At 48.3% G+C, this 19,077-nt stretch overlaps 1 protein-coding gene across 1 annotated transcript in view; it reads left to right on the top strand.

Annotated features, from left to right (window-relative positions):
- Positions 1 to 17,923, top strand: part of HELZ2 (helicase with zinc finger 2) — a 48,520-nt gene extending 30,597 nt beyond the window's left edge. The window contains exons 10-20 of the mRNA XM_081916567.1: positions 518 to 603; positions 1,855 to 1,989; positions 2,485 to 2,643; positions 4,493 to 4,637; positions 5,663 to 5,779; positions 9,735 to 9,930; positions 11,445 to 11,579; positions 13,348 to 13,569; positions 14,876 to 15,032; positions 16,736 to 16,903; positions 17,749 to 17,923. Of these exons, the coding sequence (XP_081772693.1) occupies positions 518 to 603; positions 1,855 to 1,989; positions 2,485 to 2,643; positions 4,493 to 4,637; positions 5,663 to 5,779; positions 9,735 to 9,930; positions 11,445 to 11,579; positions 13,348 to 13,569; positions 14,876 to 15,032; positions 16,736 to 16,903; positions 17,749 to 17,870 (1,642 nt within the window). The 3' untranslated portion in view covers positions 17,871 to 17,923. The remainder of the gene's footprint in view (positions 1 to 517; positions 604 to 1,854; positions 1,990 to 2,484; positions 2,644 to 4,492; positions 4,638 to 5,662; positions 5,780 to 9,734; positions 9,931 to 11,444; positions 11,580 to 13,347; positions 13,570 to 14,875; positions 15,033 to 16,735; positions 16,904 to 17,748) is intronic.
- The last annotated feature ends 1,154 nt before the right edge of the window (positions 17,924 to 19,077 follow it).

Here is a 19,077-nt window from a genome sequence, read left to right as displayed (position 1 = left end):
TCTATGCCTATTTTAACACAGGGAGAGTTTGGCACAAGGGAGGATCTCCGTTTTATTGGCACTTAAAGCCAGACCTAACAAATCAGCAGTTTCCAGAACAATTTGAGTACTGCCAACTTTCAAAATTTGCACTTCTCCTAATTGTGCAATATTGTTGTCCAGCAAAGTAGCGCAAAGTAGAAAAGGCCATACATTGGTGAAGGTAGCATCTTGAATTCATGCTCTTAGAGAAAATAAGTTTGCAGAAAGGTGCCTTTTATGCAAAAATTGCACACACAAATGTGTATATCTGGAGAATTTCACACTAAATTGCTGGTGAATTTTCATGAAGAGCTCTTTTAAAATCACACACTGACTCAGGGAATGCGAGGAACCAAATACAGTACAAGATTAGAAAAATGAGAAACCGAGAAATCAGCACATTCTGAACCTCTCCAGACTCTCCCCTTCCTTTTTTTCTTCCATCCTGCTTCTCATTGGCTTCAACCTCACACAACATTTCTTCCTTTTCCTGCAGCCGGAAGGAGACCGCCATTTGGAAACTGGAGCACGCGACTGAGCTTGCTCAGCAAATTGCCCTCGGCAAGGAAATCTCTGAAAAACGTAAGTGGAAGCAAACCGTAGTGTTTAGTAATAACCATAATAGGTTCTGATGCTCCAAAAGCAACCATGATTTGGATTGTACATTATTTCAGCATTGTATATTTACATTGTTCTAACCTGCCCTGGGATTTTTATGTTGAAGTTTGCATAAGAAATCTAATCCAATATTGTCACTGTCTATATTTTCCAATAATTAACTAGGGTTGATTGAGTCACGTGCCTTTTAACCAATTAACCAGTTGATTATCTACACAAATGAGTTTGTGTATCACCAGAACCTTCATATTAGTTGTTATTTGAGATGCTCAAAATAATAATACAGTGGTGCCCCGCAAGACGAATGCCTCGCAAAACGAAAAACACGCAAGACGAAAGGGTTTTTCGGTTTTTGCGTCGCTTCGCTAGACGAATTTCCCTATGGGCTTGCTTTGCAAGACGAAACGTCTTGCGGGTTATTGCGAGTTTTTTTCCTTTTTCTTAAAGCCGCTAAGCCGCTAATAGCCGTGCTTCGCAAGACGAAAAAACCGCGAGACGAAGAGACTCGCGGAATGGATTAATTTCGTCTTGCGAGGCACCACTGTAACCTTTAACGCTTTTGTTAGGGCTTGCAAGATTCAAGGTACAATTGCATGCACAGCGATCAGGATATTGCTGTCAATTTGAGGCATCAACTCGGAACTAGAGGTGGGGGACAAATTTGCTCAGCGTGGGAGAATTTTTTCCTGGGGATTCAAGTACAGAGGCTTACACCCATTTCTCAGCTGGTCAGACTTTATTCAGTAACGCATTACAGGAAGAGCCCACTCCTGCTCTATACCAGGGTCTCCCGCTGTTTTTGGACTACAGTTCCCACCATCAAAGACCACTGGTCCTGCTAACTAGGGATGATGGGCGTTGTAGTCCAAAAACAGCAGGAGGGCCAAGTTTGGGAATCCCTGCTCTATGCCTACTTGGTGACTTTTTGCAGTTAACCCCTTCGACCACCTTAAACAGTGGGGGCTGTTGTAATATAATGTAATAATGCGTTGAATAACATGCAAAATCCTCTAGATGCAAACTTTAGTGTTGAGTGATACTTTAGGGAGGAGCGATACCATTTAAATGCGAAATTTTCACGCATTTTAAAAATCAGAAAACGAAAAGCGGGGTTTAGCAGATTTATGACTTGAGCGCAGGCGAAAATGATGCAATTGATGTTTTGGTGATTGGATGTGTGTTTTACATTGTTGTTGTTGTTTTAAAAATACACAGCAGTGAGGCAGTCTAAGTTCTGGGCACTCCAAAGCTTTGATCTTCCTGGAAGCGTCCGGAAACTCAACCCGAGCCAGAACCGTGCCATTTCAGAGGCCTTGAGAAAGCCTTTCACACTCATCCAAGGCCCGCCAGGTGAGTTGACAGCATGGGGGGGTGCGTAGTTGATTCTTGGTGGGATGGGGGTTGGGGTGCTGCTGATATTAAATCTGCCCCAACTGTTCCATGACTTTATTTATACATATCTCATTAAAAATCCCATTAGAAGTTCAGTAGAACCAGCGCCAAGTCAGGGATATCTGCGCTGGTAGCTCAGTCGGTAAAGCGTGAGACTCTTCATCTGAAAGAGTGGTGCGTTCCAGCTCCATGTTGGGCAAAAGATTCCATCATTGCAGGAGGTTAGACTAGATCAGTGTTTCCCAACCTTGGGCCTCCAGCTGTTTTTTGAACTACAATTCCAATCATCCCTGACCACTGGTCTTGCTAGCTAGGGATGATGGGAGTTGTAGTCCAAAAACAGCTGGAGGCCCAAGGTTGGGAAACACTGGACTAGATGACCCTTGTTTTCCCTTCCAACTCTATGATTCTGTAATGGCAGGCCCTTCACTGCTATTTCCCCTCCTTGTCCAGGGACTGGCAAGACCGTGGTTGGTGTCCATATCGTCTACTGGTTCCATCAGCTGAATCTGGAAGATAAAGGGAAGGAACCAACTCTGGATGATCCTGAAAAATCAAAGAGCCACATCATGTACTGTGGGCCGTCAAACAAATCCGTCGATGTTGTTGCCGGTAATTGTCTTTGTTGAGTGCAGAGGATCCATCCTTACATCATGGAGAAGCAGTCAAAGTGGAGATTGTCTGGGGTGTAAATTTGTTTGGGCTGTTCCCGTCACAGCTGTGCTTCATCCCTCTGCGAAGACCCCTCTGTCATTGAAATTCTACTCAATATTGATCCAGCGTAGATTCCAATGTATAGTTAGCAGAGTAACAACTTAAACACATTGCAGGATTCCCCTCAAAATAGACCCGAGGCAATTAATATTTCATCCAGCAGAGCTTTGCTGCTACTGAAGGCAAATGAACATAATGGTCACAAATGCAATACATTCAGGATTGGCACTGTCCTTAAGAAATCCAGCTGCAGCAGACTTAAATATAAAATAACTTATAATAAGACTAAACCTTAACACTATATACAGAACACCACACCAGAAGGAAGAGAGAGAGAAAGAGAAAGTGAAACCCAGGCTCCTTCTGGCCTCTTATTATAGTCAGCATTATTATAGTCATCTCTTATTGACAGAAGAGATAACAGAATCATTTTACACCAGCTATACTCAGCTTCTCTGAAGGAATAACCCAAACATCATGAACCTTCTGCTTGTTTCTTTCACACATAGAAGCTTCCAGAACCCTCTTGAATTAAATAGAATTGGAAAGATCTCTTCACATCAGATCAATACTTTCTGCACTAACTGACACCCTTCTGCTACTTCCTGAATGCCTTTAAATCCCCTATAATTCTCTCTACCTGTCTGAAACGTCACTTTTCAGGATGTGACCTGCGGTGAGGTGGAACTTCTTGAAGAGTGTCGACCCGATAGTCAATCCCAAATAAACGTTATTGAACAAGCAGGGAATAGCAAAAAGAAAGAAAAAGGTGTTTAAAACAAATAATGCGAAGTTTAAGAAACTTGGATTGTTGTTGTTAATAACAATAGGTCCCGCTGAGACTCAAAAGGGGCTTACACAACTTCAAACAATACAGATAAAATACAATAAGCCAAAAACAAATAAAAGAGAATCATTAAAAAATTATTAAACTGTAATAAAATAAAAACATTTAAAAGCAAATCTATTAAGTTACAGATAATACAAAAAAACAACAACAAAAAACGGCACAGCACTGTTAAAAGCAGATTCCTTAAAACTACAATCTTCACCTGCCAGCAGAAAGACAGCAAGGAGAGAGATTCCTTTAAAAAATTGTCTGGTGTCCGCTCTGCATAAGACACACTCCCTGAACTCCGGGGTGGAGCAGTAGTTTGCTGCCTGTCCTGCTCTTAATGATATGTGTACAATGAAATTAACCCTATGCCCTAAATGAATCCCCACTCCTCAGTCAAGCCAGCCTTCTGGTTTTCCTGCAACAGTAAGCTGGTTATCAACTTCCCATGACTCTTCCCCACCTCCTACAACACAGGCAGAGCAATCCTCAGTATAAGAAGCTGCCAGAATTTATAGTGACTTAAATTCAGCCCACTTTAGTAGCACAAGGTGAGCCAGCATAGCTATGCCTGAGCCAAGTTGAGGGAGGTATGCAGGTATTACCCTGAAGGAGCTGGAATGAGGGACTTGTGCTAATGTAGCCCTGGCTGGGCCCCAGTTTATCCCCAACAGCCCAAGTTCCACCAATTCCCAACAATCTCGTGCTGGTGGGTTTGGACTGTACTGTTGGAATGTTTGTTAATATTCTGTGACTTCGTAGCAAACTGTATGGGCAGGGCCTCTCAATTGACAGCCGAGTTTAATTTGTTGCATAGGAACAGCCTAGTGTCTGTAGCATCTTAAGCTTTGGGTCGCTTTTAAAAGGCCGCAGAGTTCATTTTTCAGCCTAGCTGTTTTGCTGCCTCTGCAGAGATGCTGTTGAAGATGAAGAATTCTCTGAGGCCCTTGAGGGTGTATGGAGAAACTATAGAGACCATGGATTTCCCCTATCCAGGAAGCAGCCTACATGTGTCCCGGAAATCCCAGCGGGACGCGAAATCCAAGCCGGAGATCAGGTTCGAACTTCAATTTCCTCACACAATCAGATATGTAGACATTTTTCTAACAGTGCTTAAAGTTAAATCTGCTTATTTATACGATTTGATACAGCTGAATGTTGTTTCTTTTCTAGTGGGAATAATATATATAAAACAGATGGGATACCAAACCATAGTTTGGTGCTCCAAGGATGATCCTGGATGCAATATTTGGCTTGTGCACTTCCCCTTTTCCTTTCCTTGGCCCTGTGATGAATTAGTTCCTTCCTGGTTTCTGGCAAACCATGGTTTCCCATTGCGTCTGAAGAGACAAACTCTGGTTTGTGCCTACCCTGAAAACTAGGATTGCAGCTGCAATTTGAAGTTGGTTTGATGCAGCAAGCCCAAACAATAGCCTGCAGATCCGGATGTTGTGGCAAACTATACTTTGGTGCAAACCAGGAAGGAGCCAAGGAAACAAAGATCATTGGGTGGGGAAGAGAGAGAGGACAGTGGAAAGAGAGTGTTGCAAATGAGCCCAATATCCCTTCCAGACTTGTGAATAAATAATATTTAGTTGATTTGCAGTGTAACCCTTCGCATGTTCATTTGGAAACAAGTTCCACCAAGTTTTCTGGGGCTTTCTGCCACATTTGTGTGCTAGGATTGCAACCTCTGCATTTTAACAGATCAAATTAAAGCAAATGTCGTTTTAGCAAAGCTAAATGGAGGTGCTTTTTGAGAAGTGGGTTGGAGGAAACTTAATGAGCCCAAGCTCCCAACGTCTTACAGGCAATGGACCTCTTCATATATCTTTCCATTTTGTCTAGCAGCAACACATCCAAAACGGCCCTAAACAAAATGAAAAGGGAGCCTGAATTCTCAGTTTTGTCAATAAAACTGTCCTGTTGATTGACTAAAGCTTTAACTGAGTAATTAAATGATCTGAAAGTCTGTAGCCCTAGTAACTTGGAATGATTTGGGAGAAAGCTTGCAAGGGGTAGCGCTTATTGCTTGTGCATTGTGTTTAGTCTTTAACTTAAAAGGTAATACTTTCTGCACAGGGACATAACTCTACACTACTTGATCCGTCGTCCACCGAACCCTTTTGCAAGACAAATCTGTGAATTCGATGCACGTGTGAACAGAGGAGAGGAGATAACAGAGGATGAAATTGACGAGTGAGTGCAACGCAGACCTAGTTTTCCGCCAAGCCTTCGATGGAGAAACCTATTATTACTGCTTTGATTTGCATTCTGAGATTTCAGAATCTGTCCTTCAGACAGTCCTTTGGTGATAGGCAGTCTCATGGGCCCAGTTCAAATGTAATGGTAAACCATAACTATGTGAATAAGCCCTGGGGGCCTTGCACTCTCCTGGCTCCCTTTCCAATGTGTGTCAGAATAGGAGATTGAAAGCTCCTGCTTTTGATCTGTAACAAACCACAGTAGCCTGTGATGTCTTCACTCGGAGAAGCACGGTTTGCTTGAAGTGTGGTTAGAGAACAAGCCAGGTTATTAAACCTCGGTTTGATTCTGGTTTGTTCTCACTAACCAGTTTCAACAAACCACCATTTCCCAAGCATGGGCATCACAAAGAACTGTGGTCCTGTGGGAAAGCAGGATAATGGGCTAGATCAGGGGTCGGCAAGTTTGATCTTGCCTGGGTCCTGCGGAGATTGGTCCTGCGGAGATCTCTCTGTAGGATGGACTTTCAGCGTCTGTGCATGCGCACCCGCGAAAGCGAGTCCCTGCGCTGTGCTAACCAGTTTAGCGCAGCATGCGAGCGGGCTTCTCAGTTGGGGGGCGGCTCGTGGGCCGGTCAAACGACCTCTGCGAGCTGCTTCCGGCCCATGGGCCTTAGGTTGGTGACCCCTGGGCTAGATGGACTTTGGTGTAATTCAACGGGATTCTTAAGTTGCTCTCAGCTGACTATGATGAAGTCCCCTGAGTCTTCATTTTCTTTCAAAAACGTCAAACTTTTTAAAACCCTCGAGAGGTACAGGAAAGGTTCTGACGCTTAGTTTGCTGAAGTCTCAGAGAGGAAATGGCACACCAGGCTGGATTTTATGGGGGTTTGGATTTGGGGACCTCATTCGGTTCAGCCTCTCCGCATCCCTGGTTCATATGTTCAAAATTCCACTATTGGACGGGGCCTGTTGCTACAGCCTCATAAAAGAAATAATACGTGACCCAGCAGCCGCTTATCTGTGGCTTGCCTCAGTCAAAAATATACTCCCATGCCCACAAACATGGTGGCCTTGTATCTTGGTGACGTAATATACAGTGGTACCCCGCAAGACGAACGCCTCGCGAGACGAAAAACTCGCAAAACGGAAGGTTTTTTCGTTTTCGAGTTGCCTCGCAAGACAAATTTCCCTATGGGCTTGCTTCGCAAAACGAAGCTTGCCCAGGGGACAGCGGGTCTTCTCTTTTGAAGCAAGGGGCAGCAGGGAGAAGCGATCTTCTCCCCGCAGCCCCAGGTCCGGGGACAGCGGGAAGCGCTTCCCGCTGCCCCCGGACCTCTTTTGAAGCAAGGGTTTGCGGGGAAAAGCGATCTCCCCGCAGCCCCTTGCTTCAAAAGAGGTCCGGGGGCAGCGGGAAGCGCAGCGCTTCTTCCCCGATGCCCCCGGACCTCTTTTGAAGCAAGGGTTTGCGGGGAGATCGCTTCTCCCGGTGCTCCGAAGCCGGGCGGGGGGGAGGGAACACCTGCCCCAGCCGCCCCGCTTCGGAACGCTGCTCCGAAGCGGGGCGGGGGGGCGGGAACACCTGCCCCAGCCGCCCCGCTTCGGAACGCTGCTCCGAAGCGGGGCGGGGGGGCGGGAACACCTGCCCCCACCGCCCGGCTTCGGAACGCTGCTCCGAAGCGGTGCGGGAGGGGCGGGAACACCTGCCCCAGCCGCCCGGCTTCGGAACGCTGCTCCGAAGCGGGGCGGGGGGGCGGGAACACCTGCCCCAGCCGCCCCGCTTCGGAACGATGCCCCGATGCCGGGCGGTGGGGCGGGAACCTCTCCCCCCGCCGCCAGGCATCGGAACGATGCCCCGATGCCGGGCGGTGGGGCGGGAACCTCTCCCCCCGCCGCCGGGCATCGGAACGATGCCCCGATGCCGGGCGGTGGGGCGGGAACCTCTCCCCCCGCCGCCGGGCATCGGAACGATGCCCCGATGCCGGGCGGTGGGGCGGGAACCTCTCCCCCCGCCGCCCGGCATCGGAACGATGCCCCGATGCCGGGCGGTGGGGCGGGAACCTCTCCCCCCGCCGCCCGGCATCGGAACGATGCCCCGATGCCGGGCGGTGGGGCGGGAACCTCTCCCCCCGCCGCCCGGCATCGGAACGATGCCCCGATGCCGGGCGGTGGGGCGGGAACCTCTCCCCCCGCCGCCCGGCATCGGAACGATGCCCCGATGCCGGGCGGTGGGGCGGGAACCTCGCACCCTGCCGCCGGGCATCGGAACGAGGTCCTGGACCTCTTCTGAAGGCAGGCGGGGGCAAAAGTCTTTGCTCCCCCCGCCTGCCTTCCCGGGACAGCGGAGACTTCTCCGCTGCCCCGGGCGATCTTAAAATGCTGGCGGGCGGGAGCGAAGCGTTCGCTGCCGACCCCCAGCATTTTAAAATCTCCTCGGGGCAGCGGAGACTTCGCTCCCGCCCGCCAGCATTTTAAAATCGCCCCGGGACAGTAGGGGCTTTTAAAATGCTGGCGGTCGGCAGCAAAGCCCTCCTGTCCCCGGAGCTTGCGGGGCGGGAGGTGGGAAGAAGGGCTTTTCTTCCCACCGCCAGCCTTCAGAACAGCCTTCTGAAGGCTGGCAGTGGGAAGAAAAGCCCTTGTCCCGTCCCCCCCCAGCCTTCAGAAGAGGTCGGGGGACAGACTGTCCCCGGACCTGGTCTGAAGGCGGTTTCCCTAGGAACGCATTAATTGATTTTCAATGCATTCCTATGGGAAACCGTGCATCGCAAGACGAAAAAACCGCAAGACGAAGAGACTTGCGGAACGAATTAATTTCGTCTTGCGAGGCACCACTGTATTACTTTGCCCGCTTCCTCCCAGGGCTCTCATTCAGTGTGCGGCTGTAAGGAAAGCTAAGTGCATTCTCATGGAGCTGGGCTCTTCATCTGCTCTCCAAACAGTATCTATGCTCCAATCTGGCAGAAACATGGCAAAGTACAAAATGTGCAGACTTTGCTCCCCTCCTAGTGGTGCAGCAATAAAACTGCTAGCACATTTGCAAAGCTAAAGGGGGTGGGGTGGGGTCCGGTTGCGGAATCCAACTCTTGAGATTCTCAGCTTCCCTTTTCCGCCTTTCTGGATCTCTCCCCCCCCCACCTTTTTAAATTCAAGTTTCTAAACTTTACGAAGATAGGCTTCAAAGTGTGTGCGTGAAGCCTGCTGAAGTCCCATTGGCCAGAAGAACAATAACAATAAATTTATTATTTATTTATTATTTATTATTTATACCCCACCCAGCCACTGGTTTCCCCAGCCACTCTGGGCGGCTTCCAACAGAACACTAAAAACGGAATAAAACCAAACATTAAAAACTTCCCTAAACAGGGCTGACTTCAGATGTCTTCTAAAAGTCGGATAGTTGTTTATTTCCTTGACATCTGATGGGAGGGTGTTCCACAGGGCGGGCGCCACTACCGAGAAGGCCCTCTGCCTGGTTCCCTGTAGCTTTGCTTCTCGCAGTGAGGGAACCAGCAGAAGGCCCTTGGAGCTGGACCTCAGGCCAGGGTGGAGACACTCCTTCAGGTATACTGGGCCGAGGCCATTTAGAACGATGGGGGTGGAGACACTCCTTCAGGTATACTGGGCCGAGGCCATTTAGGGCTTTAAAGGTCAGCACCAACACTGCTCAGAAACGTACTGGGAGCCAATGCAGGTCTTTCAGGACCGGTGTTTATATGGTCCCAGCAGCCACTTCCAGTCACCAGTCTAGAAAAAGTTGGGCAAGATGGTCAAAATGAGCGGAATCAGTTATGAGAGGTTTTCGGGGTAGGGGAAGCTAGACTGCCAGAGTGCAGAATTGTATTACTATTACCATTTATTAATGGCTTTAAAGGGGATGTAGAGGAATCTGCCTCCCTGTAAGGTTTTGGGTCATGTCAAGGTACTGAGCTGTCTCCATTGCGGTCTTGCAGTTATAAGCAGTTGCTAACCAAAGCCCGGTCGCATGAGCTGAAGCGCCACGACGTCATCCTGTGCACATGCACCACGGCCTCCGCCGCATCCCTGATCGACCACCTGCAGGTGAAGCAGGTACTGATTGACGAGTGCGCCATGTCCACTGAGCCAGAGACCCTCATCCCCCTGGTGAGCTACAAGAAGATGGAGAAGGTGAGCCGGCCGCTAATGATTACAGCCACGGCAGTTCTGCTGATGGCTCGTTTATTTAGATATCCCTCAACGCCAAGACGGGTTCCTGTATTATTTCACGAGGTTGCCGCCAGGGTCCCCTGCAGACTGCTGCTGGACTGCAGCTCCTGCAACTGACCAAGCCGCTTGAGAGTTGGTGGGAGTTGGAGTCCAGCAGAATTTTGGGGGGGGCACGGGTGGCACGTTGCCAACCGCCAATTTATTTACTCATTCATTTGTTCAAATAATAATAATAATAATAATAATAATAATAATAATAATAATAATTTTTATTTATATCCCGCCCTCCCCAGCCGAAGCCGGGCTCAGTTTACATAACACAGTTTACATAAAATCACAATCAATTAATAGGAATACATTCTAAAATCAATTCATTCTGTCATCAGTTCAGAATCAAATTAATTCAGAATCAAATTAAACTTGTCACTCAAAGGTTTCCAAGTGACTTACAGCAAATAATAAGGCACAATACATAATGCGATGGGGAGGGAATCATATAATACAATGGTCCTCAATTGGTGGTCGCAGACCACAGGGATCCATGACATATACCTGTCTATTGTCTGGAACTTCCTGTTTTGGGGGGCTGTGAGATCGCAGCACCCAAAAATGTGTGTTTTAGGGCTCCGTGCTCTCTTGCGGTTCACGTGACTCACACAGGCCAGCTTTGTGCTGGGACATGTTGGAGGGTATTATTATTTGATTGATTGATTGATTGATTGAGTTTATATACTGGCCTATACCCCAGGGGTCTCAGGGTGGTTCACAGAATAAAATCAAGATATTCATATACCAAAAACTACCACAGAGGTATCAATATTTTCAGAAGTTGGGGATCTGCAGTACTTCGCTAATTGGGAACAACTTATATAATCCATTAATTTTTTCACATAACTCCATGGGGGGATGATGACCCCATAGCAGCCGTATAAATAGTAACGAACAACATTGTTGTTGTTTAGTAGTGTCCGACTCCTCGTGACCCCCTGGACCAGAGCACGCCAGGCACTCCTGTCTTCCACTGCCTCCCGCAGTTTGGTCAAACTCATGCTGGTAGCTTCGAGAACACTGTCCCACCATCTCGTCCTCTGTCGTCCCCTTCTCCTTGTGCCCTCCATCTTTCCCAGCATCAGGGTCTTTTCCAGGGAGTCTTCTCTTCTCATGAGGTGGCCAAAGTCTTGGAGCCTCAGCTTCAGGATCTGTCCTTCCAGTGAGCACTCAGGGCTGATTTCCTTCAGAATGGATTGGTTTGATCTTCTTGCAGTCCATGGGACTCTCAAGAACAACACTAGCAGCGCTCAAATAATAAACAAAGCGATACTCTGACTCACTAATTAGCAAATAGACAAAACCTCAACCTCCCTCCTAGTCCCAAAAACCATTCACATCACACCAACAAGTTTTGCCCGCTTTGCAGTTGACCCAGTTGTGCCTCCTCAATAATAGCGGGCATCACCACAATTATTTCCTTCCAGGTGGTCCTACTGGGAGATCATAAGCAGCTGAGACCCGTGGTCCACAATGACTTCTGTAAGACCCTCGGGATGGAGACGTCGCTCTTTGAACGCTACAAAGACTGGGCTTTGATGCTGGATATCCAGTACCGCATGGTAAGGGGCGCAGCTGCTTGTTGCGGAGTTGAGGCGAGGCTGGCAAAACATGGCGTGCCGCCTCCCAAGTTCTTTGGAGGAAAGGAGGAATTGCAGCAGGAGGCAGAATAGTTTGTTCACCTGTTCTGCCTTTTGTTTCCTGCTGGATCTGTCCCCCTTGTGCTGGTTTATTGGGGGATACTGTGCTAGATCATTGGTGTGGGTTTTTTTGTTTGTTTTAAAATGTTTCTCACATGGTAACATTATCTCCAATATGGTTCTTTACTCTGCATGAATTTTAGTGCTGATACCTGCCCTGGGCACATTTTTTTTGCGGGGGGGGGGGGAGGCAGGTGAACACCGGTAAATATCATATTGGCCCTAATATAATAATATAATAATAATTTATTATTTGTACCCCACCCATCTGGCTGGGTTTCCCCAGCCACTCTAGGCGGCTTCCAACAAAAACAAAAAATACACTAAAATGTCACACATTAAAAACTTCCCTGAACAGGGCTGACTTCAGATGTCTTCTGAATGTCAGGTAGTTGTTGTTCTCTTTGACATCTGCTGGGAGGGAGTTCCACAGGGCGAGAGCCACCACCGAGAAGGCCCTCTGCCTGGTTCCCTGTAGCTTTGCTTCTTGCAATGAGGGAACTGCCAGAAGGCCCTTGGTGCTGGACCTCGGTGTCCAGGCAGAACGATGGGGGTGGAGACACTCCTTCAGGTATACTGGATTGAGACCGTTTAGGGCTTTAAAGGCCAGCACCAGCACTTTGAATTGTGCTCGGAAACGTACTGGGAGCCAATGTAGGTCTTTCAAGACCAGTGTTATGTGGTCTCGGTGGCCACTCCCAGTGCCGCATTCTGGATTAATTGTAGTCACCTTCAAAGGTAAACCCACTTAGAGCACATTGCAGTAGTCCAAGCGTGAGATAACTAGAGCATGCACCACTCTGGCGGGACAGTCTGCGGGTAGGTAGGGTCTCATCCTGCGTACGAGATGGAGCTGGTACACAGCTGCCCTGGATACAGAATTGACCTGCGCCTACATGGACAGCTGTGAGTCCAAAATGACTCCCAGGCTGCACACCTGGTCCTTCAGGGGCACAGTTACCCCATTCAGGACCAGGGAGTCCTCCACACCACACTCCACCACCCCCCCAATTCTGATCGTGAAAAGAAAGTTAAAGTGCGGCTTACGTTCTTGACCTTACGCTGCCGGCAAAGCGATGCGGCTCCGCCACCCCCCCCCCCCAGCAGCCTGGGAGTGCAGGGCAATGGCGCCTAGCTTGCCTGCCGCTCCCAAACCTCCAAATTTTAAAGGTGCAGCTTATTTGTTGGTGCGGCATATATTCGGGCCAATACGGTAAATGAATTATTGCAGCCCTTTGCTACCACTCTCCCCAACATTTGGTATTCAGAGGTAGAATGCCACTATATATGGCAGTTCCATTTAGCGGTCATGGCTAAGAGATGCCCAGCATTGTGGAAAGGGCAGGTTCCATGTTGGGATCCTCAGGAGATTGGAAATAAAACTACTGATGCCTTTATACAACCCTGTGGTGAATCTACACCAGACTTTCCCATATAATACTTTTAATTATTCCTTTAACTGTACTGGTGGTTATGAGTGTGTTTTCCCCCAACATGCTTGTTTTACGATTTTATAACTGATTTTTAGACTTGTAAACTGCTTAGAAGCCATTTTGGCACGTAAGCGGCTTATAAATTTGCTGCTGCTGTTGTTACTAACAACAAATGCCTCCCTTTTTCATCCCATCAGCACCAGGACATCTGCCAGTTCCCCTCCGAGGAGTTTTACAACAGGAGGCTAAAGACCTGTGCCAACCCTGCCCGCGGCCACAGCACCCTCTTCCACAAGGACAGGGCCGGCTGCTGTGCCATAATCTTTGGCCACATAGAGGGGCGAGAGAAGAGTCTCGTGGTCTCCACAGAGGACGGCAATGAGAACTCTCGGGCCAACTTGGAAGAAGCGGAGCAAGTGGTGAGTAAGGAGTAAAGGTTTGGCTCTCTTCAGTTGCCCCTCGTGAGGAACGTACTGAGAGTAAACCCCAAGGAGGGGGGGAATCTACCCTCCCTTATGGGACATCTTCGGGAGAAGATATGGCTAAGGAATAAACCCTGCACAGATCTGGAGTGAAGTCTCTAAGGTGGTTGGATGGCTCCTTGTCCGCCTCCTTTCAGCAACTCCTGCAGCCAAGGTGATGCCAAACGTCTTGCTCTGCTTTTCTTTGGACCCCATCAACCAGGCTGAGAAGGGGGGGTCTTGTTGTCTGGGCAGCCTAGGACCTCCAGACAAACTGCCCAGCCTTGCACCCCAGGGAGGTATCCTTGGTGCTGCCAATTGCAGCAAAAACAGCACGGAAGGCGGCAGTTACAAGTTACCTTCCTCTACAGCCACAGCAGGCGCTGTGATTCTTCAGCCGTTTGACCGCACCTTTGAATGCCAACATCTATCCGCCATCCAGCAGTTATTAATACCGTGGTACCTTGGTTTACAAACTTAATCCATTCTGGAAGTCCGTTCTTAAACCGAAACCATTCTTAAACTGAGGCGCGCTTTCCCTAATGAGGTCTCCCGCTACCAGTGCCCTTCCCCTGTTCAGATTCCGTTCTTAGACCAAGGTAAGGTTTGCAAACTGGGACACTGCTTCTGGTTTTGCGGAGTTCTTAAACCGAATTGTTCGTAAACGGGACTGTTCTTAAACCGAGGTACCACTGTATTATTTGCTGTATTTATACAGGTCGTCTAGTAACATGCTATTTCTGTGACTCACAAGAAATAAGACATTAAAATAGAGGAACCAAAGAAGTATATACCAGCATAAACCCTTTTCAGCCTGCAAAGAAAAAGCTAGTTACAGCTAGAACCCAGATTTTTAAGATCACAGTTTATTTCTTTGCGTGATTTGATTTTTGTTGTTGTTTTTTAAATATTGCAGCAGGCTCTCCACTGCTACAGTTTTGACTCATTTTTATCTTCATCAAGTTCCTTGTACACCACTTAGAGAGTATTACAATTAGCCAGTATATAAGCTGTCAAAATAAATGAATAAAAATAAAGTGAGCTTTGGGATAGCTTTGCAGGGGCAATCAGATGTTGATGGACTTGCATTGCCTATCAACCCCAGTCAGCAGTCAGGGATGATGGGCTTTGTAGTCCCAACAACATCTGGAGAGCCAGCCCTAAACTGGAGACTCCATCTGCCCGGTGCATCTTGGGTTCTGTTTCTGAGTCAGGCTACTGTGGGTGAAATAAACAAAGATGCTGTCTTTTCGCTGCCTTTCAGGTGAGGATAGCAAAGCAGCTGACACTCGACAGAACCACCAAACCTGCCGAGATTGCCATCCTGACTCCTTACAATGCTCAGGTGGTCGAAATCAAGAAACTTCTTCTCCAGGCAGGGCTGCGAGATGTCACCGTTTGCACCATCATGAAAAGCCAAGGTAAGTCCCACCCGTGTGACACGGGGTGCTGTGTTTTAGCCAGCACGACCTGCCGGGCGTTGATCGCCTTCACGCAGTGCAGAGTTAACTGTGGAACTCTCTGACACAGGGAGCAGCGATGGCCACCAGCCTAGGTGGCTTTCAAAGAGGATTAGACAAATTCAACTAGCCGTGCTGACTGTTGGAGGCAGCAATACTTATTAATCCCAGTTTCTGGAAACCACAGGAGGGGAGAGTTCCTGCTTGCAGGTTTCGCACAAGCATCCAGTTGTCCGCTGTGTGAACCGGATGCTGAGCTAAAAGGGCCTTTGGCCTGGCCCAGTAAGCTCTTATGACCTGAGAAACAGCCGCCCTGCACTGGGAAAAACATCCTGTGTCTGCACACAAGCGTTTATAATTATCCCTACGGCTAATCTTCCCTGCTCTTCCCACTCCCAACTGCCAGCTGTGTGAGCGGTGCAAAGGAACGAAGTTTGTAACTTCCGTTTGCTGCAGCAAGGAACTGCTCTTGATAAGGTGAAGTGCACCGCACTTGGGGGTATCTTTTTCTGATAGCGCAAGGAAAAGGGAAGAGCTGGGGAGTGTTGGTGTTGACCTTTAAAGCCCTAAATGGCCTCAGTCCAGTATTCTGAAGGAGCGTCTCCACCCCCATCGTTCTGCCCGGACACTGAGGTCCAGCGCCGAGGGACTTCTGGTGGTTCCCTAACTGCGAGAAGCAAAGCTACAGGGAACCAGGCAGAGGGCCTTCTTGGTAGTGGCACCCGCCCTGTGGAACACCCTCCCATCAGATGTCAAAGAGATAAACAACTACCTGACATTTAGAAGACATCTGAAGGCAGCCCTCTTCAGGGAAGTTTTTAACGTGTGACATTTTAATGTATTTTTAATCTTTCTTGGAAGCCGCCCAGAGTGGCTGGGGAAACCCAGCCAGATGGGCAGGGTACAAATAATAATTTTTTATTATTATTATTATTATTATTATTATTATTATTATTATTATCATCATGCTTGCTGGAGGACAGGTCATGTGCTGTGGCAAGCAGAACTGTGGATGAAAAGTCATTGGCCCAGAGTCATCCACCCCATGCTAGTGAGTTTGGGGTATTCAGTACGCCTCTAAATTCAGTACTCAGGGGTATGCGTTTCGCACGACTGAGCCACTCCTCCGGCCGAGTCCTCCGACGGTGATTAGCGACCTAAGCCTTTGATGAGGCTCCAAGCACGTTCCCATTACGCAGAGTATACAATCACAGCAGGACGAGAAATATGAGCTACATTGCTAAGAGTTTTATTTCTAACTACGCAGACAGAAAAGAAATAGACATCCTCTCTCTGTGAAAGCGGAGAGGCAACTGGTACAAAGAAACAGGAAACCAGTAATATCAACATCCATCTCCCGTGAGACTTCCAACAGTCTGGAATCTCTGGAATGTAAACAGAGTCTTGTGACTCCAAGCACTGCACAGTGGCACAAACAGAAACCTAACATCCGGTTCTCCTCTGAATACCAAGTGAACCACAAGTGAGGAGGATGCTGTTGCACTCATGCGCTCACCATAATGTGCGCCTGCTTGGCCACTGAAAGACCAGGATGCTGGGCTAGAAGGCATTTGGTCTGAACCTTGGAAGGGCTTTTCTTCTCGTGTTCCTACAAGGTTCCTGGGTGGAGCAGGGCTAACCGTGTTGCAATTTCTGGCCTCCAGGAAGCGAATGGAAGTACGTCCTTGTGTCCACCGTGCGGTCTTGCTCCCGTTCCGAGGTCGACCGGAAGCCTACCAAAAGCTGGCAGAAGAAACACTTGGGTTTCGTGACCGACCCGAACCAGATCAACGTCTGCATCACTCGGGCGCAGGAAGGCCTCTGCATTATAGGTAGGTGACCTATATGCCCCATGGAGGACCTTAAGGTCCATAAATAGCAACACCCTAGAGGTCCCGGGCCCTAAGGAAGTTAGATTAGCTTCAACCAGAGCCAGGGCCTTTTCAACACTGGCCCCGGCCTGGTGGAACGCTCTGCCTCATGAGACCAGGGCCCTGCAGGATCTGATTTCTTTCTGCAGGGTCTGTAAGACAGTTGTTCCGCCTGGCCTTTGGCTTGGAGTCAGTTTGATTCCCTTCCCCTCTTTCTTTTTCCGTTCTCCTCCTGTTGATGAGGCTGCTTTTTAATGTTGTACAGTGGTGCCCCGCAAGACGAATGCCTCGCAAAACGAAAAACGTGCAAGACGAAAGGGTTTTTCGGTTTTTGCGTCGCTTCGCAAGACGAATTTCCCTATGGGCGTGCTTCGCAAGACGAAAACGTCTTGTGAGTTTGTTCGCTTTTTCCCTAAAGCCGCTTGAAGAGGCGCAGTTGCGATGGACCGCAAGACGAAAAGACTCGCGGAACGAATTATTTTCGTCTTGCGAGGCACCACTGTATTTTAATCTTGCTTTTTAAGTTGTATTCATTCAACTTGTTTTTATTATTGTTTGTTAGCCGCCCTAAGCCTGGCCTTGGCTGGGGAGGGTGGGGTATAAATAAAATTTATTATTATTATTATTAAAGGTACGTGGCTTAAGGCAAACAGTGAGAGGTGGGCAAGTCCGTTGCTGTGGAGCCTCGTTCTTGCTGGAAAAAATGCCTTCTTCGGAGAAGGTAGCTGCGAGGAGAGGGATGGACTGCTTTTCATTGTTGCTTAACTCTTCTCTCTTCCCCCCAACCCCCCTGGCTTTGCTTACAGGAAACGGTTACCTCCTGGAGAGCAACCCTTTGTGGCGTAGACTCCTCGAACACTACAGGAGCCGCAGATGCTTCACGGATGCCACTGAGATCCAGGTCATGAAGGTGCAGGCAATTCGCTGATGAGAACCAACAGCTCTTGGGGGAGAACTCCTCTGCGTTTTTAAGGCACCTGTTTCGCATAATTGCTGGCCGGAGGCAGAACCAGCGGCTTGTCTAGCTCATGGGAATAGCTACTCAGAAGCTACTGTGTAAAGAACACACCTCTGTGATGATATGCAAGGCCATTCAGCCGGGAAGAAAGCACAACAAACGACCTCCAACCTTATTTTGGTGATTGCACTAGACTGTGGCCAGCACAGCACCACGTGGCTCAGGCAGCATGAGCTTACGATGTGCCTGGGTGGGCCTGACTCTGCCATGCTGCCTTCTCGTAAACCAAGGGATATGGGGGCTGCGTGAGTGGTTCTGTCTTGGAAGCTGGACTTTTCTGGATGGCACCACTTGCCACACTGCTGTTTTCTGAATGCATTCCTTTTGATTTTGTGTATATGTGTAGAGAATCTTTTAGAATGGGGGTGGGCAACTCTGTGGACAGCTTGGGATGTGCATCTTAGCTTTTTGCTTTGGGGTCCAAATGGATGCTGTAGAAAACCAAAAGGAGATCCAAACCAGGCTGTTCAGGATCCTGCCAAAGGAAACTGCACCAACCAAGCTGCAATTGCCGCACCGATTCCTTGCTCAAAACGAGCAGACCAGCTTAGTGCATTTGGGGAAGAGAGACACCGCAACGTACAGAGGACCAAGCCCAAGTTAAGTTTTTGGTTTTTTTTAATAATGAGGCCATCACAGCCATTAAACCCAAATCAGGGTGGCCTCTCTCCTGGGGAACTTTTCTGTACAAATGTTTTTAAAGTGGCCATTTTAAATTTTTAACTTGAAAAGTGTTTCTTCCTGGCAAGAATATAATGTATACTTTTTGTAGCTTGCTTTTTAAAAGTTGCACCTACTGTAGAACCGCAAACCCTGTGACGCTTTGTGCTTTTCGATCCACCAGCAGTTCTGGACATGCAGTGCAAGTCTCCAGAAAATAACCTGGTGTGCCAAGAATGACCAGGTGTTGCAAAGTAGCTTTTTCTACACACACACACCCATCGCCCATGATCTCTGTATGGGCCTTGATGATGTCGTTTCCGATCCAGTGCCTGGTCAGGCTAGGATAACTGAATGTAGCTGCCCAGCTTTGCTGGGTACTGTCTCCCAATATCGCATGGTTTTGAACACCTAGTTCAGCAGATCCGTGTGCATTGCACTGTTTCCACACGGGTTG

This window comes from Podarcis melisellensis, assembly GCF_964234715.1.
Source record: "Podarcis melisellensis genome assembly, chromosome: 6".
In the NCBI taxonomy this organism is placed as follows: Eukaryota; Metazoa; Chordata; class Lepidosauria; order Squamata; family Lacertidae; genus Podarcis; species Podarcis melisellensis.
Note: the sequence above shows the minus strand (reverse complement) of the source record. Positions and strands in the feature narration are given on the sequence as shown.